At 34.1% G+C, this 26,435-nt stretch overlaps 4 protein-coding genes across 5 annotated transcripts; 3 read left to right on the plus strand and 1 right to left on the minus strand.

Moving 5' to 3' along the window:
* Window positions 1-1,090: 1,090 nt before the first annotated feature.
* LOC103873225 (probable LRR receptor-like serine/threonine-protein kinase At3g47570) lies at window positions 1,091-25,407 on the minus strand. 2 transcript variants are annotated; one of them, XM_033292977.1, is made up of 4 exons: window positions 25,402-25,407; window positions 22,067-22,070; window positions 1,744-4,442; window positions 1,091-1,650 (listed from the first exon to the last, which is right to left on the minus strand). In XM_033292977.1, exons 3-4 carry the CDS (start codon window positions 4,424-4,426, stop codon window positions 1,301-1,303), a joined length of 3,033 nt encoding a protein of 1,010 aa, XP_033148868.1. In that variant the 5' UTR covers window positions 4,427-4,442; window positions 22,067-22,070; window positions 25,402-25,407; the 3' UTR covers window positions 1,091-1,300. The 2 variants fall into 2 exon arrangements, with proteins under 2 accessions (XP_033148868.1, XP_009149894.1); XM_009151646.2 differs by lacking the exons at window positions 22,067-22,070; window positions 25,402-25,407 and having other exon boundaries at window positions 1,744-4,510.
* On the plus strand, window positions 5,088-6,934 carry LOC103873226. Its single transcript, XM_009151647.3, has 7 exons — window positions 5,088-5,407; window positions 5,473-5,594; window positions 5,803-5,885; window positions 5,972-6,093; window positions 6,176-6,334; window positions 6,423-6,516; window positions 6,600-6,934. The coding sequence occupies exons 1-7, from the start codon at window positions 5,203-5,205 to the stop codon at window positions 6,787-6,789; spliced, it is 975 nt and encodes a 324-aa protein (XP_009149895.1). The 5' UTR covers window positions 5,088-5,202; the 3' UTR covers window positions 6,790-6,934.
* On the plus strand, window positions 11,291-13,211 carry LOC108868769 (non-heme chloroperoxidase CPO-A1). The gene is made up of 6 exons (XM_009151650.3): window positions 11,291-11,474; window positions 11,538-11,662; window positions 12,145-12,227; window positions 12,321-12,442; window positions 12,514-12,672; window positions 12,741-13,211. Exons 1-6 carry the CDS (start codon window positions 11,450-11,452, stop codon window positions 13,022-13,024), a joined length of 798 nt encoding a protein of 265 aa, XP_009149898.1. The 5' UTR covers window positions 11,291-11,449; the 3' UTR covers window positions 13,025-13,211.
* On the plus strand, window positions 16,148-17,961 carry LOC103873227 (wall-associated receptor kinase-like 8). The gene is made up of 3 exons (XM_033273451.1): window positions 16,148-16,483; window positions 16,991-17,114; window positions 17,220-17,961. The coding sequence occupies exons 1-3, from the start codon at window positions 16,148-16,150 to the stop codon at window positions 17,780-17,782; spliced, it is 1,023 nt and encodes a 340-aa protein (XP_033129342.1). The 3' UTR covers window positions 17,783-17,961.
* Window positions 25,408-26,435: the final 1,028 nt, after the last annotated feature.

Below are 26,435 nucleotides of genomic sequence, written 5' to 3' on the forward strand. Positions count from 1 at the left end.
ACAATAAAACAAAACAGCTGAGAAATAAGAAAAACAAAGACTAAATCCGATTTAAAACAGCACTAGAAGGGGATAAACAGAGGCTCACAAGAAAGACCCAAGTAAAATGGTACGACAAACAGCAAACAGCTCTAAAATGGTTTGACACACAAACAAGTTGAACAGGCAACTCCGGGTCTTACATCCTAATGCCGTCACGCTGCTGTTAATCCTGAGAGGAGCTGGAGCTACCTCACTCAAAATGTTTCCTATAAAATCAAAGAGAATATGAAAATGAAATAAATATTAGCATCGATAACCATAAAATTTACCAAATGACAAAAGAGTTACATTATGATAAAATTTGGCTAAAATCCAACATCGATATACAACACCATATAGAAATGAAAAGCACAGCCATTCTTATTAAAGTTCAATATAAAATTTTGCAAGAATTTGACTTGTAATTATAGCCACTGTGAGAATACATGCAAGGATATCACAAAGAGCTCAGATTTGTTAATGAATTTGCAGCTAATACAGAGACAAAATCAGAATGTCTCTTTTCCAGCATTAACTCACCTAGCTTTTTGTAATAATCAGTCATTGTTCGCTGTATCTTTCTCTTGATGGTATCATAATAAACAACAGAGAATGGCAGTTTAAAGGGATGAATTAGTTATAAGAATGTTTGCTAAAGTGACAATGTTCGGAAGCACACAACAAAATCACTTGATGAAAAGAACTCAGACACAAACTGCTCCGTACAGATATTTATCATCCAGACAACTCTTGTAACCTGCTTTGCCACTATTAGCATAACTGATTGATTAATAAAAGTTACAAAAAAGTCAAGCTTTCAGGTCAGATCAAGCTGCTTTGTCTAACTTAGTTAGAAAAAATAAGAACAGAACCTGCAACTTCTGTTTCGAAGCTTTGCAGATTTCACTAGATTATTAGGACTCTAGATTGTTCCCTATTTGTAGTCCCTTTAAAACTTAACTTGATCATCCGGAGTGAAAACCCCATATTGATCACTAAGGGTAAAAACCCTTAGCATAGGAAAATCAGCATTTTGGATTACCAGAAACTGAGATAATGCAAATAAAAGTCGAAATTAAAAGGGGACATTGAAAATTAGCAAAGATAAAGAACTGCTAATACAAGGTTAATCTATTGTCTGCAAAAGACATAGTATTATTCAAAGACAATATATTCTGTAAGCATAAGTATGTTTAATAGAGCAACCACAAATTATGAAAGAAGATATTACATAGACCTCAGATATAGTTGCAAATTTGAAGAGGAAACCATAATCATTTCAACTTCTGGCTCTGAAAAACCTCTCCTTGATCGAGTTTAAATCTTTCACAACTTGACTTATTGCCAACCGATTTGCAGGAGATTCTTCGCAGCACCTAAGTCCCACCTCCAAAACAAATGCCAAGCACTCCGCATGAGGGAAACCAACTCTAAGACCGCTGTGAAGAATCAATTTGTCTGCAATGTCCAGTACTCGCTCAGGCAATGCAGACTTGGTGTAACTGTGTAGGGTAAGGTTTCCTCCAAACAACTCATTTGTGGGTCTTTTCCCAGTAAACATCTCTAAAAGGAGAACTCCAAAGCTATACACATCACCATGTACTGATGGCTGTCCGCCCAATCCATATTCTGCACCATAGTTCACATAAACAACAAGAACAAGATTGTAATGAACAAAGAATATACTGATCTCATTCATAGAAACATGTGGGACTGTTTTACCTGGTGCGGCATACCCGATGGTTCCTCTCACACCAGCCGAGCTGAGATAGTTGAGAAATGACTCCTGGTCGAACTTGAGGAGAAGACGGGCAAGACCAAAGTCGCTAAGATGGGCGGTTAGATCATCGTCTAGAAGGATGTTGCTTGGTTTGAGATCGCAATGAGCTATAGGTTCATGACAATGAACATGTAGATATTCCAAAACAGAAGCCACATCTACCGCAATGTCAAGTCTTTCAAGAAGTGTCAAGGTTCTTGAGGGCCTGTGAATCTCTTCCACTTCCTCCGGGTGCAGCCACATATCAAGGCTTCCACTAGGCATGAATTCATAGATGAGAGCTCTAAATTCGTTACCTTGGTAATCAATACTCGAACAAGCCGTCAATAGTTTCACAAGATTACGGTGTCTTATGTCCTTCAAAGATTCACATTCTGCCAGAAAGCTCTTCATTGCTCCACGTCTCTTCAGATTTAGAACTTTCACCGCAACTACATCCTTCTCTGCTGGGAGCAGTGCTTTAAACACAGTACCAAAACTGCCTGATCCAATACAATTGCTCGAGGAAAAGCCATTTGTCGCGTTTCGAAGATCTCCATAACTTATCTTCTCATGGAAGACCTCCAAAGTAGAAAAATTAGTATTATTGGTCTCCTGCTGCTTCTTCTTCTTTCTTCTCATGAACCAACATAATGAAAGTAAAACAATGAACACTAAGGAAAGAAAACTCATGCCTAGGCAAACCCCGATCACAAATTTTTTCGAAAGAGAGGAATGTTTCTTCATCATTGATGGTGCATGCACAATGCATGGATCTAGTTTCAGTTCCTTGATGTCTCCACATAGATTTTTGTTTCCATATACCAAAACTATAGTAGAGTTTTGAAACTTTCCTTCTGCTGGCACCCTTCCTTTGAAGTTGTTAATGGATAGATTGAGATACTCCAACTTAGAAAACTTTGCAAGATACTCAGGTATACTCCCAGTGAGATTGTTTTTCGAAAAATCAAGTCTTCTAACACCAACTAATCCTCTTATGTCTGGAATGGTTCCAACAAAAGAATTTTCTTGCAGATAAAGTTCTTCCATCGATAGGCATTTTCCCAAGGTCTGTGGGAGTTGTCCTGATAAGCTAGTATTTGCAAGTGATAGTATAACAAGACTTTGTAATCTTCCAACATCGTTTGGTAACGAACCGGTCAAAGGAGTATCTTCTATGTATATATGAACAATGGATGAGATTTGCATGATTTCCCGAGGTATAGTTCCATTTAACCTATTACATCCAATATATAAATATAGCAGGCGCCTACAATTTCCAAGACTCGGAGGAATTGGTCCTTCAAAACTATTGTTGTTCAGATAAAGTGTTTCTAACTTAGTCATGTTTCCTATAGAAGATGGTATGACTCCTGACAGCCTATTTGAATCTAGACTTAAATAACCCAATTCCAAAATCATCCCAACAGAGTTTGGGAGTGTTCCTCTCAATATATTACCATACAACACAAGTTTACTTAGGTTTATAAGATTCCCAATGTCATGAGGAATGCTACCAGAAATGTGATTCATTTGAAGCTTCAACTCATTGAGGCTTGTGGACAAATTTGCAACGGAGGTAGGCAACTCACCCCCAAGCCTATTGAAACCCACACTTAAGATAAGCAACTGGGTGCAGTTGGACAAGGCATCAATAAATTTAAGGTCTCCAAAGGAGTGATTTCCCAGAGAGTTTTCATGAAGTTGTAAGACTTCCAAATTTTGCAATTTTCCGAAGCTTGTAGGAATAACTCCTGTTAGATTGTTATACTCCATTGCCAATATTTCAAGAGTAGAGATATTGGAAAGTGTTGCTGGAATGGCTCCTGTGAAATGGTTGTTTCCCATATATAGCTCTTGAAGGTTTGGTAGCAAAGTGCCAATATCAGGGTTGGGTCTACCCGAAAAACCGGCACTAAAGATGTTTAACATCTCAAGTGAGGACAAATTGTAAATGGAGGGAGGAAAAATTCCTGAGAAGTTGTTCACCGATAACGTAAGAAGTACCATTTGATTCAGTCTAGCTACCTCATTAGGAATTCCTCCTTCTAATTTGTTACCGGTAACGCTAAGTTGCATGAGTGATGTCAAGTTTCCTAAAGATGCAGGGAGCTTTCCCTTCAAGTAGTTTTGACCAAGATATAAATAAAGAAGGTTTGTTAATGACCCTAGTTCAGAAGGAACACCTCCTCCAAGCTGATTTGAATCTAACTCAAGGTCAAACAATCTAGAGCAATTGAACAGATTGACTGGAATCTCTCCTTCAAGAAGATTAAAGCTCATATTCAAGTACTCAAGTCTAAACAAGTTTCCCACTTCTTGAGGGATGGTTCCAACAAAAGAGTTACTAGAGAGATCAAGTGATATAAGAAACGAAAGATTACCAATAGATGGTGATATCACTCCGCCTAATTGCAATCCTCCAAGGTCCAACTGAGTAACTCTTTTGTGTTTGTGACCACATGTAACCTTGTTCCAGTTGCAGAGAGGGACGGAATGATTCCATGAGGACAAGAACACTCTTTTGTCTTCAGAAACTTGAGACTTGAACTCCAACAGTGCTTGCACATCAGTTTCATCGGTAAACCCATATGCTTCACGTAATATGAAAGCATTGAAAGAAAGTAAAATAAACAATCTCATCATTCTCAAATTGTTTTTTTTTGTTAAATTATGTTGGTGTTTCTAGTATATTGCAGGAGAGTGAATATAAAGGAAGAAGGAAATGCAAGATGCATTGTACGTTGTGTGTAACACTGTAGCTTAAAGAAAAACAGAGAGAACAAATTGGCTCACAACCACACATAGTGGTAGCTCCAAAAACTGGCGTGGATTCTTACCGTGTGAACTCTTGATATCTAACTCAATAAGTCTACCGTCTAAAAGGACAAAAAAAAATCATTTGTTTTGTGACTTTCTAGTTTCTATAGACAACATGTGGTGGCTGTGGCTTATTTGTCCCGTGATGGGTCTGTAATATGGGACAATTACTTAAAAACACGCAAATATTACCATCACAAAGCAGTCATCATTTTTTCCTGAAAACATAGCATTAATTTTGATATTCAGCCAGCCACCATAAATGTGACAAGCTTTTTACTGGGTGCACACTTTGTAGAGGAAACCGATAAGAAAAACACTTAAGCCTCTGCTTGTATATGGCTCGCATCAAAAGACAGTAATACTATAACAACAGTTCCATTGAGGGAAGATGACAGAAAAGCAGTCCTACGTCGTGGCATCACTTTGTAGTCCAAACATATACAAGAAAGGTTGAAGCTTCAATAGAGTCCTGATAACCGGAAACAAAAAGAAGAGAAAATTAGCTTAAGATAACCCAAAAAGTTATGATTAGCTAAAACAACCTATAAAAACAGAACTCTTTACGAGTTCAATTGCAAACATAAAAAAAAAAACAGAACATGTTCACACTATCAACTAGCTCGACCGTTGTTGAAACAATGAGCACTCTTTTGCATAACTTCCATTTCGCACCTCACAATTCTCTAAATTACAAAATCTCCCCTCTTCCCAGAAGATTATCTTTCACCAACGCTCGCCTTCCCATCAAGAACACTCAAATCTCCTGCAACAGTTTGAGAATGGATTCGTCTGAGAACATTTCAGGTACGGTGGAAAAGAAATGCTTCTGCCCAAATTTGTCACAAGATTCTGACTTTGTTCTTTCGCAGCTTTTGCACAACAAAAGAGAATCGAGATTCGGAACAGCCACAACGAGAAGCTGGTGGGTCTGCTTCACGAAACCGGGTCAAAAGAGATTGTGGTCTTGTGCCATGGATTTCGATCGAGCAAGGTTAGTTGTGTGATTTAAAACTGAATCTTGAAGGCAAAAAGACTCCTCAAAGCTGTTTGCTTTGTTCCAGTTAGATAATAAAGTTTATTGCTTTCTTGAAAAAATGTTAAATTCCATAGAGTGTGCATAGACCATTTGGCTAGTTACATATGCTGGTAGGAGTTATGTTTGAATTAACTTATATTTGCCTATGAACATTTATATGCAGAATAACCAAATCATGAAGAATGTGGCTGCTGCTTTAGAGAAAGAAGGGATCAGTGCCTTCCGTTTTGATTTCTCTGGAAATGGGTAATGTTCGTTTGCTATCTTTATCATTGATATGCATAGGTGAATGAATAAATATGGATTTTGATTTCACTTTTGGGCTGTGGCAGAGAGAGTGAAGGCAGTTTCTATTATGGTAACTATAACCATGAAGCTGATGATCTACGTTCTGTCATCCAACACTTCTCTGACATCAACCGTGTCGTTCCTATCATTCTTGGGCACAGTAAAGGTAACTAAGACAGGTTTCGTCTTCTGCCTCCAGACTTTCAACTTCTTTTTTTTTTGATGGTCAAACTTTTTCAAATGAATAGGAGGTGATGTGGTTCTCCTCTATGCCTCCAAGTATCATGATATTAGTAATGTAATCAATCTCTCGGGACGTTATGATCTGAAGAAAGGCATAAGAGAGCGTCTTGGGGAAGACTTTTTGGAAAATATTAAGGAACAAGGATTCATTGATGTTAACAGTGGTATTGTTATTATAGCTCTGTTGATTTTCCGGCTTTGTCTCTGATAAAAAACTCTAGTGTTTCTATCAATATGCTTTGTGTTTTACAGGAAGATCCGTGTACCGTGTTACGGAGGAGAGCTTAATGGAGAGGTTAAACACTGATATGCATGAAGCTTGCCTCAAGATTGACAAAGATTGCAGGTGAGTTTCGTTCAGTTGCTCTAACTCATATTTGGATGAAGTTGGTATATAGACATTAAACTTATGATTGATTGTAATGGCAGGGTCTTGACGGTTCATGGATCCGATGACGAGGTAATAACTGTGGAAGATGCCAAGGAGTTTGCGAATATTATACCAAACCATAAGCTGGAGATTGTGGAAGGAGCTGATCATCGTTATACCGATCATCAAAGTCAGTTGGTTTCAATTGTTATGGAGTTCATAAAGACAGTCATTGTGAAGAACAACTAGTCTTTCTTTTTTCGCTTTTGAGAAATGTTCATGATACACATTTAATACTTTACGTTTTCTGCAATTTAAAGGGAAACATTTATTGAGTTTGTAACAATGAAGCTCGTACATTGTCTAGAAATAGAGAAATGTTCTATGACCTCAACGTCTGGCTGTGTCTTCTGGATTTATAAAGAACCTCTATCTCACTGGGACTAACTCCTTTGTGGTTTGACTCGTTCCCAACCGGGTCTTAGGAGTTTCTTCCAGCACCTCAAGTGCCACGCTGAGACAGCTGTGATGATAGTGTCTTGTTAGGGTCAATGACACCCATGAAGTTCTCAAAAACAGTTTAATTTAGAGCAATTATCTTAAATAGTTCTTCAGCTGTTTAAAAAAAAATGTGTTTTAAAATTTTCATACTTAATAAAAAAATGTATAAATTTTTAGTTACCATTGCATTATTTTTTTCGTAATTAAATATTCTCCACAACTTTTAACCAATAAAATTGTAACAAAATTAATTATTACAATTTATCATTAATTAATATATTGAAAATATGAAAATGTATTTTTTTAAACAATTTTTTTTTCTAAAGCACACATATTTCAGAACCGAAAGAGTATAAAATAGATTTATCACAAAAAACAAAAAAAAACAAGAGTATCAAAATATCATTTATTAAAGAGAAAGTAATTAACTTAGTATTTATCATAATATATTTAGCATAAATAATTTTTTAAAACTTTTGAAATGTTTTAAAATATTTTTAAAAAGAAAATAAATATTAATTCGGTATACTAAATCATAAATCCTAAACTCTAACCTAATCTCTAAATTACCATTCCCAAACTTAAACTATAATTCTTAATCCTTTAATTTAAAATATACATATGTTTTTCTACTTTTTAAATTTATTTTGTAAATTTTCTCTCTTTATGTGTTATTTATGAATATAAATACATTTTATTATTATCGTATGATATGATACTTTTTTAATTTGTATTAATTAATTTCTGCTGACCCTATACAGTCTATACCCCTATCAAGTTTTTTTCTATAAATACAAAAAGCATATTATTATTGGTAGTCTATCAAAAAAAATTTTCACCAAACATTTATATTAATATTTGATCTATGACATGTAAATACATAATTATAATATTTTATTTGTGGGTATCTTTAAAGTTTGAAAAAATCATATCAAAATCTGTGAAATGAGAAACTAAATTGTGAATTTTTTAAGTTTTGAAAAAAAATTATAACAACATTTGTGATTATGTTTATACAATCAAATGTGTTCTATTTTTTTTATCTTAAAAAACAAATATTAATAGAAATACTTCATGATAGTTTTATATATTTTTGCTGTTGTAGATTTGTAGTTTTGACAAGATTTTTAGTTATTTATTGTAAATTTTCTAAAGGCAGGATATTAGTGTTCTCTGTATTTTGATTTTTAAAGAAAAAAAAAGGGCTTATTGCAACAATAGCCATATTTGAGATGGAAATTAAGAGAGTAGCCATGATGTTGACATAATGTACTCACTGTCTTTTTACCATCTTATTAGCTGGTTATACCCTTGTAGAGAACAGGTTCCCAGTTCCTTTAACTAAAGTAAACGACGTGGTGATTTACTGACCCATAGTAACAATGAGAGTATTTTGTCAACGCCTGAAATAAAAATGAAAGGAAGGAAAATATTCTAGAGAGATGAAAATATAAAAAAAACAGAAGTGTAAAAGAAAGAACGTTACAAACGGAGAATGCATGGATCGTAATGCTGATGCCAAAATATAGAAATAGTTCCACTTCAAATAGAATACACATAGTATAACAACAGTTTACAGTTTGTCACCGCCATGTCATATGAGAATATTTTCCATTCTATCGGATATAGATCAGTTTATATTTACTAAAATAATCACAACCGAAGACGGTGAAGTGTGCGGTTGGAGAAAGGTGATGATGTCGTTAGTGCAATAAATTTGCAATTGTGGGTTACAGCTCGTCTGTGATGATGTCGTTAGTGCAATAAATTTACAATTGAAGGTAGTTATATTCCACATAGTATAGTGTATGTTATGTACATTTCTATCACTTAATCATTTATATTCGATCCGAACTACAATTCAACCTTATATAAGCCATGTTAATCATATAGTAACTGTATAGTATATCATATATACATATATCTAAATAATATAATGGAGATGGGAGACTTGTATTTACATTCCTAATGAGCTAGATTATATACAAAGGTAAAGGAGATTTGCATTCACCTTCACCCTACGACAAAGAAAACATGATGTCTTCAATTAAAAACTAGTCGATATTATAGGAACTACAAAGAAGTCCCGACCAAGACATGTCGTAAGCACTACAATAATATCGCTTAAACATTACAATAAGATCATTACATCTTAAGAAAGCGGTTAATTATGTCTTCTTCTATCTCTTCTTTCTTGACCAAATCACTACTAAGCTCAGCAATTGTCTTCTTCAATTGTGCAATAATTTTGTTTTTCTCCCAAATTTCGTTTCTAACTTCAATCAAAGCTTTCTTCTGCCATCCAAAATAGTTATATAGTTTTATATTCATTACATTCCACATACAATATACTATGTGAGGTGGAAACAAGTTTAATGAGGGCTTGTTAAAACTAGGCTTGAGAGTAATCACTAAACTCAAGTTAGGGGAATATAAACCCCAAGACATAGTAAACGGAACCCAAACATTTTTCTAATTAAACACACATGGCATAATAGGGGACAAAGTAATCACTAAACCCAAATTAGGGGAAATATAAACCCCAAATCTTATTCTGATAGTTATAGTTTTATATTCATTCCATTCTATTTACAGTATACTATGTTAGGTGGAAACAAATTTAATGAGGGCCTGTTAAAACTACGCTTGAGAGTAATAACTAAACCCAAGTTGGGGGAATATAAATCCCAAGACATAGTAAACGGAACCAAAACCTTTTTGTAATTAAACCCACATGGCATAATAGGGGACATATGTATTTAGATGCTTCATTACGAGGGAGTGTTAAAACTATACTTGAGAGTAAACACTAAAGCCAAGTTAGGGGAATGTAAACCCCAAAACCTAGTTAATGGAACCCAAACCTTTTTGAATAAAACTCGTCTGGCATAATAGGAGACATATGTATGTAGACGCTTCATGAGCAAAATCAAATAGTAAGATAGGGGGTATGATAATAGAACACTTGACATCAAATACTAAATCCAAGATAGGAAAATATAAACCCCAATCTAGCACAGGGAAGCGAAATCTTTGGTAAACTTATATACAAAGCTTGTAGTGACATGTATATTCTGGTGGACATTTTCCATTCCATATACTGTATATGTCACTTGGATACAAATCTAATGGGAGAGTGGTAAACCTACACATGACATTAAACACTTAACAAAAATTAATGAAAACAAGTACATATGAAAGACTAGGAGGATGGTGAACCGATAGAAGAATGGAAAATAGTATTAGGGGCTTTACTATTAGAGATGAAATGGAATAGTTTGACATGTATACTATTTGTCTTGTTAGTGTAGCTGAATTCTATTATACTTGTTAATTAAATGAACAACAAAACGGACATGACGAACTTACTAATCAAACCACACCAAAACTACACATAATGGTTGAGGTCAGTTCTTTTGAACATGCGCATACTACTCAAACAACACAGAATCACCGGTAGAAAATCAAGCAATTGCAAACTTATAGTTTACTAAATATCCTGGGTGAGTGATTCCTAATTACTATGTCATTCGAAGTGGAAACCTAAAATGAAAATACATACCATGATATGACATGATATAGTATACTACAAAAAATGGTTGAGTGATTCCCGAATACTATATCATTTGAAATGGATAATTCCAAACAATAGTAGTATAAACAGCTTCATACGATATGTTATTGGTTCCTTCACGATGATACAGAGAACTAGTAAAAACTCTAATTTTGATGAGATAGAATAATCAAAACAGAGAAACAGAGAAGAAGCATAAGGAGGCAAGAACTTACGGTCGTGGCAGAGAATTGAGAACCCCACGGCGATATGAAGTTGAAGACACCGGCGGTTTTACTTGGCTCCGTCGACACCGTAACGCGTTAGCGAAGATGGAGAGAACCGAGAAGCAAAATAGAAGATGAAGACGATCTGAAGCGAGAACGACGGAGACGGAGGCGAGCGGGTGGAGGAGATTTGCAAGAGAAGCGTATGGAAGGGGAAGAACCGTAGATGAAGAAAGTGGGAATGGAGGTTGTGTGGAAAGGGAAGAGACACGATTTACTTAGGGGTTAAAAGAAAATGATTTTTCATTTTTTTTCATAGCAGGTGAGCCGGTAAATTAAAGAGGATCTTACAGTAATATTATATATATATATATCACGGCGTGTATCGATCCGTTAGGGTAAAGCGCTAGTCCTCTAATTAACGTTTTTTTCATAGCTATAGGTCCCAATTCCCCAAAAAAAAAAATATGTAGCTTTAAAAAATATTTTATAATTGGAAAAAGGTGCTTAAAAAAACAATTTTGGCTGCATAAATATTCTACAACACTAGGAAGAGTGAGTTTGGTGTCAACGTTGAGATTCACTCACAGTTTACCATTTACCTGGACCAAAGGCAGACAATTAGAGAATGGATTCGTCTCAGGGAACTTCAGGTGCCGTCTTAGATCGATTTGCCTCAAGATTCTGACTTACAAGTTTCCTGTTTCTTTTTTCAGCTTGTGCAGAAGAACAACAGAGGATCGAGATTCTGAACAGCCACAACGAAAAACTGGTGGGCCTGCTTCACGAAACAGGATCAACAGAAGTTGTGGTCTTATGCCATGGATTTCGATCAAACAAGGTTTTTTGTGTTTTCTAAGCTCTGTGCTTGCTGAGATCTTAGATCAAATTATGTATGTTAGAAGCCAAACACTCTTCAAAGCCTTTTTTCTTTATTACAATTGGATACTAAGACTTGAAGGGTTTCATTGTTTTAGCTGGAAAACTGAAAACCTTACCACAGTTTCCTTTCTGTTTATTTATTTATTTATAACTGGTTCTTGAAGAAGTTAGCTAGTTAGAACCGGGGCGTCTAGTTCTGGTGGTAAAGGGCTCACAGCTGTGAGTCCCGCCACCTGGGTTCGATTTCCGGCCACTGCGGATTTCACATTCGGGCTGCAGCGACACAGATTAGTCTCTTGGGCCTGGGAAGCCTTTGGAGAAACTATGTATAATCAAAAAAAAAAAAGTTAGCTAGTTAGCAACTTAGACACTTCATGATGGTGTGGGGATTGCATATGTCTGTATGAATAAACTTATCCTTGGCCTTGTGAAACTATGCAGAACGACGCAGTCATGAAGAGTGTGGCTGCTGCTATTGAGAAAGAAGGGATCAGCGCTTTCCGTTTTGATTTCTCTGGAAATGGGTTAATATGTTTCTCTCTCTTTCCCCCCTCATCCTTGATTGGTCACTTTGGATTTTGATTTGATTTTCTTGGAGATGCCTTCCATTGTTGCAGAGAGAGTGAAGGCAGTTTCTACTTTGGTAACTACAACCACGAAGCTGATGATCTACGTTCTGTCATCCAACATTTCTCTAACATGAACCGTGTGGTTCCTGTTATTCTAGGCCACAGTAAAGGTAAGTAGAACCCTTCCATCTTCTTCCTCGACCAACTTATTTTGATGACAGCTCAACTTTTAAATGAATAGGAGGTGATGTGGTCCTCCTTTATGCCTCCAAGTATCACGATATCAGTAATGTAATCAATCTCTCCGGGCGTTATGATCTCAAAAGAGGGATAGGAGAGCGTCTTGGGGAAGACTTTTTGGATAGACTTGAGCAACAAGGGTTCTTCGATGTTAAAGATGGTATTGTTATTATTGATCTTTATTTTTGCTGCGTTTGTCTCTGATATCAATGTGCTGGTGTTTTACAGGAAGATCCGTCTACCGTGTTACTGCGGACACCATAATGGAGAGGTTGAACACTGATATGCATGAAGCTTGCCTCAAGATTGACAAAGATTGCAGAGTATTGACGGTTCATGGATCAGAGGATGAGATAATACCTGTGGAAGATGCCAGGGAGTTTGCTAATATCATACCGAACCACAAGCTGGAAATTGTGGAAGGAGCAGATCATTGTTATACCAAACATCAAAGTCAGCTGGTATCAACCGTTATCGAGTTCATAAAGACAGTCACTGTGAAGAACAACTAGTCTTCTTCTTCTTCTTTGTTTCCTTGAGAAATGTTCATGATACATGTTACATACTTTTTCTACGCTCAATCCTACTTCTGGTTTGTAGCTTTCGATTTACTAATAAATGTCCAACACTTGCTGTGGCAATGCGGAAATGGTGTATCTTTGGAGCTTAAAGTTTCATCCAATATGAGATTTTAAAACATAGTTTTGCATCATTATTTGAATAATATATGAGATTGTGATTGAAATAAAACTCTTTTTAAAATCATATAATAACACCCTTAGAAAGGATAACTGAATATTAAATTTGCTTTTATTAGTGTTAACTTAAAATTAACTTAAATTATAAAAATTCTTTTTCAATTAGGGCTAACTTTTCTCTGAACATCAAAGACTATTCTACCATTCAAACTAGAAGTGGTCTGAAAATCCAGAACAACTATCAATATCTAAATTCCTATGAAAACTAAATTAGGGCTAGCCTTTTTGATTGATTATGACAGTATATATACTACTGTCAATTATGCAATTTCAGACTAACATTTTTCCCAAAATAACATATATCAAATTATACATAAGTTTATGAATACAAAACAATAAACCAAATTAAATGTAACTAATAAGTTGATCGGATTTTAGTTTATTTAGAACATGAAACATTTATGTTTAGTTGAGATGAAAACAACCAATCTCGTATATCTAAAAAATAATTGATCAAATTATTTACAAGCAAATCAGGTAGGCTTGGACGTTTGGGTTTTGGGTCGGATTCAGATCAGTTCATTTCGAGTCCTAAACATTTAGATTCAATTAGATATTTGAATTTTTTTTGGTTCGGATTCTGGTCTATAATTAAATATATATAAAATACATATAATTTTTGGATCCATAACGGGTACGAGTCGGGTTCATATAATTCAAAAAGACAAAAATATCCAAGTTCCATCAAGAAATTTTTCTGAAATAACCAAAAATAAACTATTAATATTTTATATTAAACATTTTTGAACTCTAAATTTGACATTTAAAATTTCATAATACTTGAAAATGTTACAAAAGTAATAATGAAGATTGCTAATAAAACATTTCAACTAAATTATAAACTAAAATATACTCCCTTTGTTTCAAAATAGATGATGTTTTAGGGAGTTTTTGATGTTTCAAAATAGATGATGTTTTCATATTTCAATGTATTTTTTAAACTTTAACAAAAACCGTGTAACCAATTATATTTTATAGTATGTTTTGTGATTGGTTGAATAATTTTTAATTTATATTTTAATAATATTTTTTGGATAAAAAACAAGTTTCTTAATAGTTGTGCCCCAACCTAAAACTTCAAGTATTTTGAAACAGAGGGAATATAAAATAGAATGAATAAAATCATAATTCTAGAAATTCATATTTTTAGACCGAGTATGAAGTGGGTCTATTCGGGTCTGGTCCATTAGGATCGTTTTTCAAGTCTGAGTCTATTCAGGTCGGTTCTTTTCAGTTCCAGTTATTTCGGGTATAGGAATTTTGGACCCAACTATATAGTTATATTTGTTTCGATTTTGGGTCGGGTATTTCTATGTCAGTTCCAGTTCTATTTTTTAGGGTCCGCTTAAAATTCTGAGGCCTAAAATTAGGTGTTTGTTTAATTTTTTTTTCATACTTATAAATTACAAAATAATATTAAAATTAATAAAAGAAAATATTAATTAAAAATAAAAATTATATATTTTATAAATATTTAACTCTTAAATCCCTTATATATTAAAGATAAAGCATTATAATAAATGTATTCACACTATAATGGACACCTGAAAGTCTCACAACCATTTGATAATGAGTACGTGAGTTCACATGTAGAGAACTTGTCAGCCAAACTCTACGTAAATGTATTCATACTATGTATTTTACGTTTTTTTAATGTAAAACTCATATGCATGGTTCCAATAAAACTCACATTATCCAATTTTTTTGGTTCAAATCAAAATAGATAACGAATCGAAAGCTAAATTATATATATATTATTTTTATTGCTTACGGATAGAGTGGGGAAAATATTCATAAATTTTGATTCTATTCGTTATCTGTTTTGATTCGAACCGAAAAATACAGATGTCCGTAACTTTATGAAGCAAATCAAATACTATAATACAATATCCGTAAAAAAGCAAAACACAAATGCCAATATTTTTAGGAATGGATATCTAATTTGATCCGTTATATGCATATATATACACATATATTTAAAGAATTATATATATTATAGTTTATATAAGTTTTACAATATTTTTATGTATTAAATTTATTATATTAGGTATAAGAATTTAATAACTTAAATAATTTTTTATTTTTGTAATAAAATATTATTATTTAATATTATTTAATATTTTTTCATTTATTTTTAAATTTTTATTTTATTTACGGATCAAATCGGATATCCTTTCAAATTCTAGATATTTGAGACACCAAATATTTGGGTGGCTACAGATCGAATTGACATGAATGCCTCCAAATGCCTGGATATTCGATCCATGCCTTCCCTATTTACGGATACAATTTGATTTTCTTTATATGAAAAAAATTACTAATGTCTAGGCCTATTTTATTTTTAATTAATTTTATTTTAAAAATTTTATCTTTCGTGTGTTATTTTGAACAAAATTATCAATTAATATTAAATAGCAGTACTATTATATATTTATCAACCACATGTATATATTTTTACATACACATATATGTGCACATTGACGTGAACACCTTATAACTAAGTATTCACCACAACTGAAGTATCTATTTTTTTTTGAAGTTGAAATATTCTTTTCTTAATGCTTATTTCATTATCGACCGAATTGTAGTGAAATGATTTATCTTAATAATTTTATTTTTATTTTTTTAACTATACACCTCTCTTTTCCTTTCCTGCCAAGCATCGGACTGGACGTTATTTCTTTTTCCCTTACAGATGACTTTATCTATGAGGACCGTTCTCACAAGAGCAACGGGTTTCAAATTCAGAGTCCAAGGAAGACTTCAGGCTATTCATATGGAAAAAAAGATGTCCAATCTTTGAATCTAACGGGGAGTCCATTCTTCATATCAGACAATAACAAGTTCACAGCTGTTGGATGTAACATCAAAGCGATGATGGTAGGAACAGGGCCTCAAATTGTTGGATGTGAAGCGAGATGTGGGAAAGAGACTCGGTATTACAAAGATGCTGACAAGAGCTGCGTCGGATATAAGTGCTGCCAGACCAAAATTCCTCCGGGTCTTCAAGTGTATGATTCAACTGTGGAGAAACTGGAACCTGGTAAAAACGTATGTCAGGAGGCCTACTTATCACGAGAGGACTTCTCTACGTACACGCTCACCTCACCTGATCTAACAGAGAATGTTATAGTGACCATGGATCTGGAATGGCGTCTTGAAGTTCCCCCCAACATCGTTCCAAAGAGTTCACATTGCGAGATAAGTACAAGTGTAATTCGCACGGATGATCAGTATAAGTATCAATGCAGGTGCAGATCTGGTTATGAAGGAAATCCTTATTTACCTGGTGGATGTCAAGGTGTGCATAAGCTTCCTATTAAATTCAAGTTTATTTTGCACTTCTAACTTAAAACCAATTAGATATTTATATCCGGGTGTCGACGGTTAAGTACGACAGTTATATCCAATCAAAATGTTTATATTAATTAGGAGTTTATGATATTTAGAATATGAGTTTTGATATTATATTAAATTTGGAATTATTATGAGATTCCAACTTGAAATCAATTGTCCACGCATGAACGTGAAGCAGAGTATTAATAAATGATTGACATCCCAAATCTGAAAAATAATTAAGTAATATATAAGATATATATGTAACTCCACTTATGACAAAGTATTTTTAAATTGAAAACTATGACCCGAATTTTACATTTCATTGTCACTTTGGATACAGAGCTTGTCTATAGCTTCTATCCAATACGTATGATAATTTAGTTATGTATTGTTTTGTCCGTAGACATTGATGAGTGCAGAACTATATATGGGGTGTGTGGAAAGAACAAGTGTGTGAATGTGGCTGGATCATTCAGATGTGAAAAAACGTGGCCTGCTATTCTAGGCAAGTTATTATAACACTACTGTTTTCTGCGTAGTCCCATCGTTTTCTAGATTGAAAAAAAATCTGAATAGATAAACTTACAATGCTCAAAGAGTTCTTCTGCAGGTGGAATTCTAAGCTCTGGATTGTTTCTTATAGCTGTTGGAACGTGGTGGGTATGCAAGGTTAATAAAAAGCAGAAAGCAGCCAAGCAGAAGAGGAAGTTCTTCAAACGAAATGGAGGTTTGTTGTTAGAGCAGCAAATGTTCTCCCTCCACGGAAATGTCAACAAAACCAAACTGTTGAGCTCCAATGACCTGGAGAAGGCAACGGACAGATTCAACGCGAGCAGAATACTAGGGCAAGGCGGCCAAGGTACAGTTTACAAGGGAATGTTGGAAGATGGGATGATCGTCGCTGTCAAAAAGTCCAAAGCATTGAAAGAAGAGAATCTTGAAGAGTTCATCAATGAGATCATCCTTCTATCGCAGATTAACCACAGAAATGTTGTTGGGATCTTAGGATGTTGTCTTGAGACGGAGGTGCCTATGTTGGTGTATGAGTTCATTCCCAACAGAAGCCTTTTCGATCATATACAAAACCCATCAGAAGATTTCCCAATGACTAGGAAAGTACGCCTCTGCATCGCCTGCGAAGTAGCTGATGCACTATCCTACCTAGGGTTGTAAAAACGGGCTTCCAACCCGCGGGCTCTAACGGGCTCTGTATAAAATTTCTGGCCCGTTACCCGTTTATTTGTATGTAAAACTTAACGGGTCAATACCGGGTTACCCATTAAGGCCCGTTTAATAAATGGGCAGAGTCAAAATATACATTTTTTTACCCGTTACCCGTTTAGTTTTTTTTTAAAAAAAAAAAAAGAGAAAACGACGTCGTTAGAAGCCTCCTCTACCGTAAGCCATTCCATAAGAAAAAAAAAATGTTCTGCAGGTGAGATTCCGACAAGCTCGTGGTCGTACTTCAAACCCTAATTAGATTATCGGTGACGAGACCGTGTCGTCATCGCCCATCACGAACCACCTCACGTCATCGCCCATCGCCCATCGCCCGTCATCGAACCATCACGAACCGTGTCGTCATCGAGAACCGTGTCGTCATCGAACTTCCAGTTTCCGAAATCCATCTCTCTGGTTTAAAGTCTGATGCATCTTCTCCCCATACCGATTTCATTCTCCCTAGTGAGTATAGACAAAACACAATCTTCGTACTTGGCTCGACTTTGTGTCCGCTTGGAAGAACGTCGGGTTTTGTAGGAGACTTGTGCTGAAAAGGGTCTCTTCGTTTTCTTCATTAAGCTACGGTAAACATGTTGTTTTGACATTTTTTCATCTTATTCGAGAGCAATCTCTGAAACAACTCTTCCTCTGATTTTGATTATGGGTTTCAGATATCGGCAAGGATCACCAGCTGAGGAAGAAGTATTCGATCCAACTCGGCAAGGATCATCAGCTCGTCCTTAAGGTATATACATCTCATGACTCTTACTCTTAAGGATATATACATCTTAAGGATCATCATCTTAACATTTTTGTGTATTTTCAGGATGGATTTAGATTCTCTCAACACAATTGCAATCCTTGAGGCTCAAGAGGAATACATGAACATGAATGAAGAAGATGCTTTGAATGAGGAAAATGCAGTGAGTGAGGAAGAAACAGAGATGCAAGAACCAGAACCAAGTGACACGCAAGTAGCTGAAACAACTCAAGCAACAAAACCACGCAAGAGGCGCTTAACTTCTACAGTTTGGAACGATTTTACCTCAGTTGGAGTTGAAAGTGATGGCAAGGAAAGAGGTCAGTGTAACTATTGTGGTAGAAAACTAGTGATCAATACTAAAACACATGGCACACAACACTTGCATCGCCATTTAGAAACCTGTCCAAAAAAGCCTAAGAAGGTAGATAGGGTTCCATATGATCATAAAGTTGATAGAGAGATGACTAGCGAGATCATAATCTATCATGATTTGCCGTTTAGATATGCTGAATATGAAAAGGTTAGAGCAAGGAGTTTGTATCTCAATCCGGATTGTAAGCCAATTTGTAGACAAACTGCTGTCGCTGATGTCTTTAGAAGATATGAAATAGAAAAGGAAAAGCTTAGGAATGTATTTGCAAAGCATCAGGGTAGAGTTTGCTTTACTTCTGATTTGTGGCTAGCTCGTCCCACTACCATGGGTTATCTTTGTTTGACTGCCTCTTTCATTGATGATGACTGGAAATTAAACAATAAGGTTTTAGCTTTCTGCGTTCTGAAGTGTCCACACACTGGTGGAGAAATTGCTAGCACGATTATTGAGTGTTTGAAGGATTGGGGTTTGGAGAAAAAGGTATTCTCTTTCACTCTGGATAACGCTACCAACAACGATAGTATGCTGCGAATACTTAAAGGGCAACTTCAGATGATGGGTGGCAGTGGTTTGTTATGTGATGGGAAGTTTATGCATGTGCGATGTTGTGCTCACATCTTAAATCTGATAGTGAAAGACGGTTTAGAGTTAGCAAAAGATCTCTTGCATAACATTAGGGAAAGTGTCAGATATGTAAAAGCTTCTCAACAAAGAATACAGTCTTTTGCAGCTTGTGTTGAGAGAGTTGGGAACATAGACGGAGCAGGTCTATCTCTTGATGTTCCGACTAGATGGAACTCTACATACCAGATGCTAGTCCGAGCATTGAAGTTCAGAGCAGCTTTTGAAAGCATGGCATCTTTTGATACACATTACAAGTCGTTGCCTTCGGAGGCTGACTGGAACCGAGGGGTTAAGATATGCGAGCTGTTGAAGCCTTTTAGTATCATTACTACATATTTTTCTGGTTCTAAGTATCCTACATCAAATGTTTATTTCACAGAGGTGTGGAGGATACAAAGATTGTTGAAGAAATATGCTCACTGTGATGATGATGGGATAAGAAAAATGATTCAGCCAATGCAAGTTAAGTTTGATAAGTACTGGGAGGACTATAATATGATTCTCGCTATGGGAGCTGTGTTAGATCCGAGATTGAAAATTGAGATTCTTGAAAAAACTTATGAAACTGTGGATCCTACTACTTCTGCCTTAAAGATCGCAGTACTTAGGGAAAACTTGGAGAAGCTCTACAAAGACTATCAAGCTAGAAAGTGGGCAAGCTCATCAGGTCCTTCAGCTTCACAAACTCCATATGAGATAGTCAATGAATCACCACTTGAAGAAGAATTTGACAATGTAAGTAAATGTTTTAGACTTTGCATCTTCATTGTATAGGATCTTTTTGAGTTATTGATATGAAGCTTCATTGTATAGGATCTTTTTGAGTTAGAAAGAAGCATTGCAGCTGGTGTGGACAACCCAAAGACACATTTAGATATTTATTTAGAGGAGCCAAGAGTAAACAGAAAAAAATATCCAAACTTGGATGTCTTAGGTTATTGGAAAGAGAATCATCATAGGCTGAGTGATTTAGCTGATATGGCGAGGGATTTGCTTACCATCCCTCTTACTACGGTGGCCTCTGAGTCGGCCTTTAGTATTGGAGGTAGAATTTTGACTCCATACCGAAACCGGCTTCTTCCAAAAAATGTTCAAGCTTTGCTTTGTGCTCGCAATTGGCTTAGAGGATTTGCAGAATTTGAAGGTAGTTTTAAAATTTTACACAAACATATTTATAGTTAAATGATTCTTGGATTAACTTGCATTTTAAATTGTAGGTACCGTCCAAGATACTGATGAGATTGCCACTGAAGATGTCAGAAAAACAGTGAGCAGCTCAAGAGTAGAAAGTTCAAGGTCAGAAGATTCAAACGCATGAGACAGTGAAGAGGTAACCTTGAGTCCTTGACTGTTACTTACTCGGTTCTTTGGAACAACATGTTTGTTTGTTTTTATGTTTACTGTCTTAAGATTTGATACAAAGGCGTTATGTCACCAGTAGTCGTTACTAGAGAGATGACTTGTGTCTTCCACGTTAGTTTGTTAGTGTATGCCTTGTCTAAATGAACATTGATAATCAGTTATGCACATGTCTTCAGTATCTTATATGATAAATTATTTCTTGTCTGAAGACTCTGAACCATTTGTTTTGTTTCGTTATTTGGTCGGCTACATATGCTGATTGAGATTTGTTTTGGTTGACATATTTTCAGATAACAAGAAGATGGAGAAAGGGGTTGGTTTGAGATTAAAGGAGGAGGATGAAGTTGGTTTCTATCTTGTTTTTCTATGGTTCAGTTTTTTTATAAAGTAAACTTTATGTTTCAGATTCTCTGTGTAGTCTTTCACTTTCTAAGTTTCAGATTTTATGTACTTGCAGATTTTAAATATGTATTAGACATAAATCAGGTTTATTACATATTAAGATAACTAAAAAAGAAAGAAACAATAACATTACATAAAATAAATAATTAAAACAGAGATAAAGTTATTACATAAAACAGTTTCTTCAGATTTAAAATATGATTTACATGGCAAAAAAAAAACAAATCTGTATACTTAAACGGGCTCACGGGCCTAAACGGACATCTCCATGTTAAACGGGCTCACGGTTAACGGGCTTAAACGGGTTTGCTGGTTAAACAGGCATGTGTTCACGGGCTTTAGACGGGCATGGTTATAAACGGGCATGGTTTAAACGGGCTCGGATAGCCCGTTTTAACATCCCTAATCCTACCTGCATTCAGCAGCCTAGGTTCCGATTTATCACAGAGATGTCAAGTCAACAAATATCTTGTTGGATGAGAAGCACCGCGCAAAAGTATCAGATTTTGGGATTTCAAGATCCGTTGCTATAGATGATACTCACCTGACCACAATAGTGCAAGGAACAGTTGGATATGTAGACCCAGAGTACCTCCAGTCAAGCCACTTCACAGGGAAGAGTGACGTCTACAGCTTTGGAGTTGTGCTCATTGAGCTCTTAACTGGAGGAAAACCGGTCTCCATTCTGAGGCCACAAGAAGTAAGGATGTTGGGAGCTTACTTCCTCGAAGCCATGAGGAATGACAGACTTCATGAGATTATCGATGCTCGCATCAAGGAGGAATGTGACCAAGAAGAAGTCCTTGCAGTAGCCAAACTTGCAAGAAGGTGTTTGAGCTTGAACTCAGAACATCGCCCTACCATGAGAGACGTCTTTATCGAACTGGATAGGTTGCAGTCCAAGAAACAAGGCGCTCAAAACCAAGCAGAAAATTGCGAAGAGCACACACACATCCAGATCGCAATACCCGAGTCTATGTCTCTCAGTTACTATTCTCCGTATACAGTCGTGGAAAACAGCTCATTCTCACCGGACTCAAAACCTTTCATGATTCACAAGACACTGTGACTGGAAAAGCAAAACCACTTATAATACTTCAATAAACTAATGATATACAATCAAACCTTCAAGGTCTTATTACTTGTGTGAACTATTTGTATAACTCTTTCATTTTATCTTTTACGTGTTTCGTACATGATAGAACTCTGTGTAAGAGAAAAAAGACACATAATAAACTATAGATTACTAACACTCAGTACACTGAAAAGAAAACATGTACACTTGGGATATTTCGGATGTATACAAGTCCAAGTTCAATCCAAAACTAACTAATGCACTTATGGCCTGACTATCCACTGGTGACCTTTCTTGCACTGTCATCTCATAGCATGGCATAGTAAACTCAGTTCACATAAAACTGTTTGTATTCATTTCCTGTGAATTTAATAGTCGAGCAAACAGTCAACAGTTTTTCCAGATTACCATGCCTTATGTCTTTTAAGGATTCACAAAGAGGAATGAAAGTTTCTTTTGTCGTTATGTTGACGTTTACTTACAGTTTGGTCCTAGACCGGTAAGTGTCTCTGAGACAAAATGGGTTTAATTATCAAAAACACATATTTTAATAATTTTTATATCTAATTATCTAAATTATCATAAATATAAAAATTAATATGATTTTTTTATTAAAATATATATATATATAGTCCGCATAAAATGCGGTCTAGTTATTACATATAAATATAATTTTCCATGATTTTAGGTGAATCAATGATTTAAAAAAAAAGAAATTTAGTAATATTTATATAATAGATAATAAACAGTTTAAGAAAACTATGATAATTATCATTTTTGGAAATATTTGATATTATATTAAAAAAAATCTCTTATTATATATGAAAGGATTATATCTATATTTTTGGTATTAGAAGGATATATATTTTTGATTTTGTTAAAATAAGCTCATCGATTGCATACAAAGTTTATTATTTTAGTTTATTAGTGTTTGCTTTTAAAAAATAAGTTTTCTAACAATTGTAAATTTTACTAATATGTGAACCACAAAAATTAGGGCTGGGCAAATAAACCGAACCCGAAAATCCAAACCGAACCCGATCCGATAAAAATGAATCCGAACCGATCTGAACCCGACATAAATACCGAATGGATCCTGTTTTTTGGTATTTTGGGTTATGGGTATTATCCGAACCGAACCCGGACCTAAATGGATATCTGATAGAACCCGAAACATTTAAAATCACAAAAAGAACTTCTACCAAATATGATATTAATTCTTTATATGTATCCAAAATACTTTAAGATATTATTGAACTTCTAAAATAATTATCTGTTACATGAAGGTTGATGGTGGAATGTGGCGGTTGATGCCTGAAGTTTTTAAATTTTGGTTTTGTTTTTATTGAATAATGTTTCTCATTTCATGAGAACTTATTTTTTGTTTTTTGATTTTATTTATCTGGTTTTCTTTCTATCACTAACTATGTTTATCTTTCGCTTGATTTTTAATGATCACGTTTGATGTTTTTTCTTATTTTTGAATCGATTTTACTTATGTTTTGGCTATTAAATTATGTACAAACCATGTATTTTAAATCCGAAGAACCGATTTCATTTATGTTTTAGTTACAAAATAGGTACAAATCAGGTATTTTTAAAACCAAAGAACTGATTGGGACCCGAACCCGAAAGTCAATGGGTTATACCGGTTCTTTGAAGATTTACTAACCCCGACCCGAACCCGATAGAACCCGAACCGGTCCCGAACCGAACTTTTATATAACCCGAATGGGATTGATTTTGATAAACCCGAAAAAAACTGAAATCCGAATGGATAAAACCGAAACCCGATTGGGACCCCGAATGCCCATGCCTAACAAAAATCCATGTTTATGTTTTACCATACCAAAGCATTATTAGATTATACGTGTCGTATGGGAAACATACAAAAAATAATTTTTTTAACGCTGATTTATTATGATATTACAATTATGACATGAAAAATATTACATAGACGATTCGACAACCGACAATACTACCTGCCTTATGAGGACATACGCCTAACTGCATCACCTGAGCCGTCCTATGAAAATCCACGCCAGACCAGATTTACTTGCACCATGTTGAAGATCTCTTGTAAGCCTTTCTTCCGTAGTCTGCATAATCCCTTGTAAGCCTTTCTTCTGTAGTCTGCATAATTGTTTTAATAAATTGCTCTCTCAGAGACTTGAAACCTCCTATAATCTGCAAGAAATTACATAGTCTGAAATTTGAACCCCAGACCTGGGTGTTGAAGCCTTTAACCCTTAATCACTAGGCTACGGTGATTCCACACAAAAAATCATAATTTTGCAAAGAAAAAAATATAAATTTTAGAATACTAGAGATCTCCTACATATTTTCAGGTAAATTTATATATTTATTGTAAATCATATTCTTGCTGATTTGTCATCTTCTCTATAATTTTAGGTCTAGTCAATAACTTTCATAAATAATTTATTTGTATTTTAATAATAAATAGTTTTGGAAACATGATAATTACAATATTTCATCTGCACAAATATATGATATAATCTCATTTATTATTATATAAAAAGGTACATTTTCATGATTTTAGATGAGTCAATGGATTTAATAAATAACATCTTGAACCCTACAACCGTGCGTTTTTTTCTCTACTTAAATATTTTAGTTTATACTCCCTCATGATACAAATATATGGTGTCTAAGGTTGTTCACACATATTAAGAGAAATTAATTTTATCTATTAATTTTTGTTTTTTCATTTAGTTAGTTTAAATTTTTTTTTGATATCAATCAAATTCAACAACTTACATTTTTCCATTTTGATTAATATTTTATTTTTAAAGCAAACTGCATTAATTAAAAGTAGACATCATACATTTGTATACAAATAAAAAAGTAAAAATATCATATATTTGTATACGGAAGAAATATAAAAAAATTTACAAATAACTTAATAGAATTTAGTGTCATATATTATGTAATTTTATAATAGCTATCTTTACGTGGTTTAAATATTATTACTATAAATTTTGTATCTTGTAAAAAACATATTTTGAAAACATTATTGTGTAACAATACTACTTTACATATTTTTATTTTTATTTAAAATTTATATGGAAGCAACTTAAATTGGACCTTTATAGCAGGGAGCAATTTTTTGAGATACTGTTAGAAAACATATTTTTTTTAAAGAGAAGCGATAATACATTATACTTCAAAATAATTTTGTAGTAAATATCATATTTTAGGAATACACTAATTTGGATAAAATATATTCTTTTAATTTGAAATAGAAATAGATCTCTATAACAATTAAATTTTTTATTATCATTAAATCTATAATTAAAATATTTATATAATTTTAATTTATTTTATATAAATCAAAACTAAAATATTTTTAAATTCCTAATTATAGTTTATGGTTACTAAAATTAAAGTTAAGTACTTTTTGGAAAAATAAATAAATTGATTCTGCAAAGATTTTAAAAGATTTGTTAGAACTTTCTTAAACAATATCTATTTGTACTAAAAAGATAAAATATTATACTAAATTCATTTAAAAGTTGATAACATTTTAAAAAATGGTCCAAATTAAAAAAAAATAACGCATGGAAAATTCATCACTACAATATATATATATATATAAAGCGATTTATTATGTAACAGTATATGGTTGAATCTATAGTATTGTATTTTAAAATATTATATATTTATCAATACATGTTGGTTAACACAATACCTATATATAAATATTGATACATGTATAATATAATTAATAATAATAACAACATTTATTATGCAAATATAATAATGTTAGGATTTTAATATTTGATTCGATTTTATTATTTGCAAGGTAAAATTCTAAAATTATTGTATTTGCATAGTAAATTTCATTTTTATTATTATTAACGAGATCATATACAAATATAAACTCTAGAATAATTAAATGTTATTATTATTAAGTAGATTATAAATGGTTATATGCAAATATAATTATATATTGATGGAATATTATATTTTCAAAATTATGCATATC

This window comes from Brassica rapa, chromosome A06 (assembly GCF_000309985.2).
Source record: "Brassica rapa cultivar Chiifu-401-42 chromosome A06, CAAS_Brap_v3.01, whole genome shotgun sequence".
NCBI lineage: Eukaryota > Viridiplantae > Streptophyta > Magnoliopsida > Brassicales > Brassicaceae > Brassica > Brassica rapa.

What these genes read in the sequence shown, in the direction of transcription:
- LOC108868769 (XM_009151650.3), top strand. Translation starts at nt 11,450, where the DNA reads ATGGATTCGTCTCAGGGAACTTCAG. An exon ending in TATTCTAGGCCACAGTAAAG is followed by an intron (nt 12,443 to 12,513) that starts GTAAGTAGAACC and finishes TTAAATGAATAG; the next exon opens with GAGGTGATGTGGTCCTCCTT. An exon ending in GTTCTTCGATGTTAAAGATG is followed by an intron (nt 12,673 to 12,740) that starts GTATTGTTATTA and finishes GGTGTTTTACAG; the next exon opens with GAAGATCCGTCTACCGTGTT.
- LOC103873225 (XM_033292977.1), bottom strand. Translation starts at nt 4,426, where the DNA reads ATGATGAGATTGTTTATTTTACTTTCTTTCAATGCTTTCATATTACGT. An exon ending in CATCGGGTATGCCGCACCAG is followed by an intron (nt 1,651 to 1,743) that starts GTAAAACAGTCC and finishes ACTATGGTGCAG; the next exon opens with AATATGGATTGGGCGGACAG.
- LOC103873227 (XM_033273451.1), top strand. Translation starts at nt 16,148, where the DNA reads ATGGTAGGAACAGGGCCTCAAATTGTTGGATGTGAAGCGAGATGTGGG. An exon ending in ATTGCGAGATAAGTACAAGT is followed by an intron (nt 16,484 to 16,990) that starts GTAATTCGCACG and finishes ATGATAATTTAG; the next exon opens with TTATGTATTGTTTTGTCCGT. An exon ending in AACGTGGCCTGCTATTCTAG is followed by an intron (nt 17,115 to 17,219) that starts GCAAGTTATTAT and finishes GTTCTTCTGCAG; the next exon opens with GTGGAATTCTAAGCTCTGGA.
- LOC103873226 (XM_009151647.3), top strand. Translation starts at nt 5,203, where the DNA reads ATGTTCACACTATCAACTAGCTCGACCGTTGTTGAAACAATGAGCACT. An exon ending in CATTCTTGGGCACAGTAAAG is followed by an intron (nt 6,094 to 6,175) that starts GTAACTAAGACA and finishes TCAAATGAATAG; the next exon opens with GAGGTGATGTGGTTCTCCTC. An exon ending in ATTCATTGATGTTAACAGTG is followed by an intron (nt 6,335 to 6,422) that starts GTATTGTTATTA and finishes TGTGTTTTACAG; the next exon opens with GAAGATCCGTGTACCGTGTT.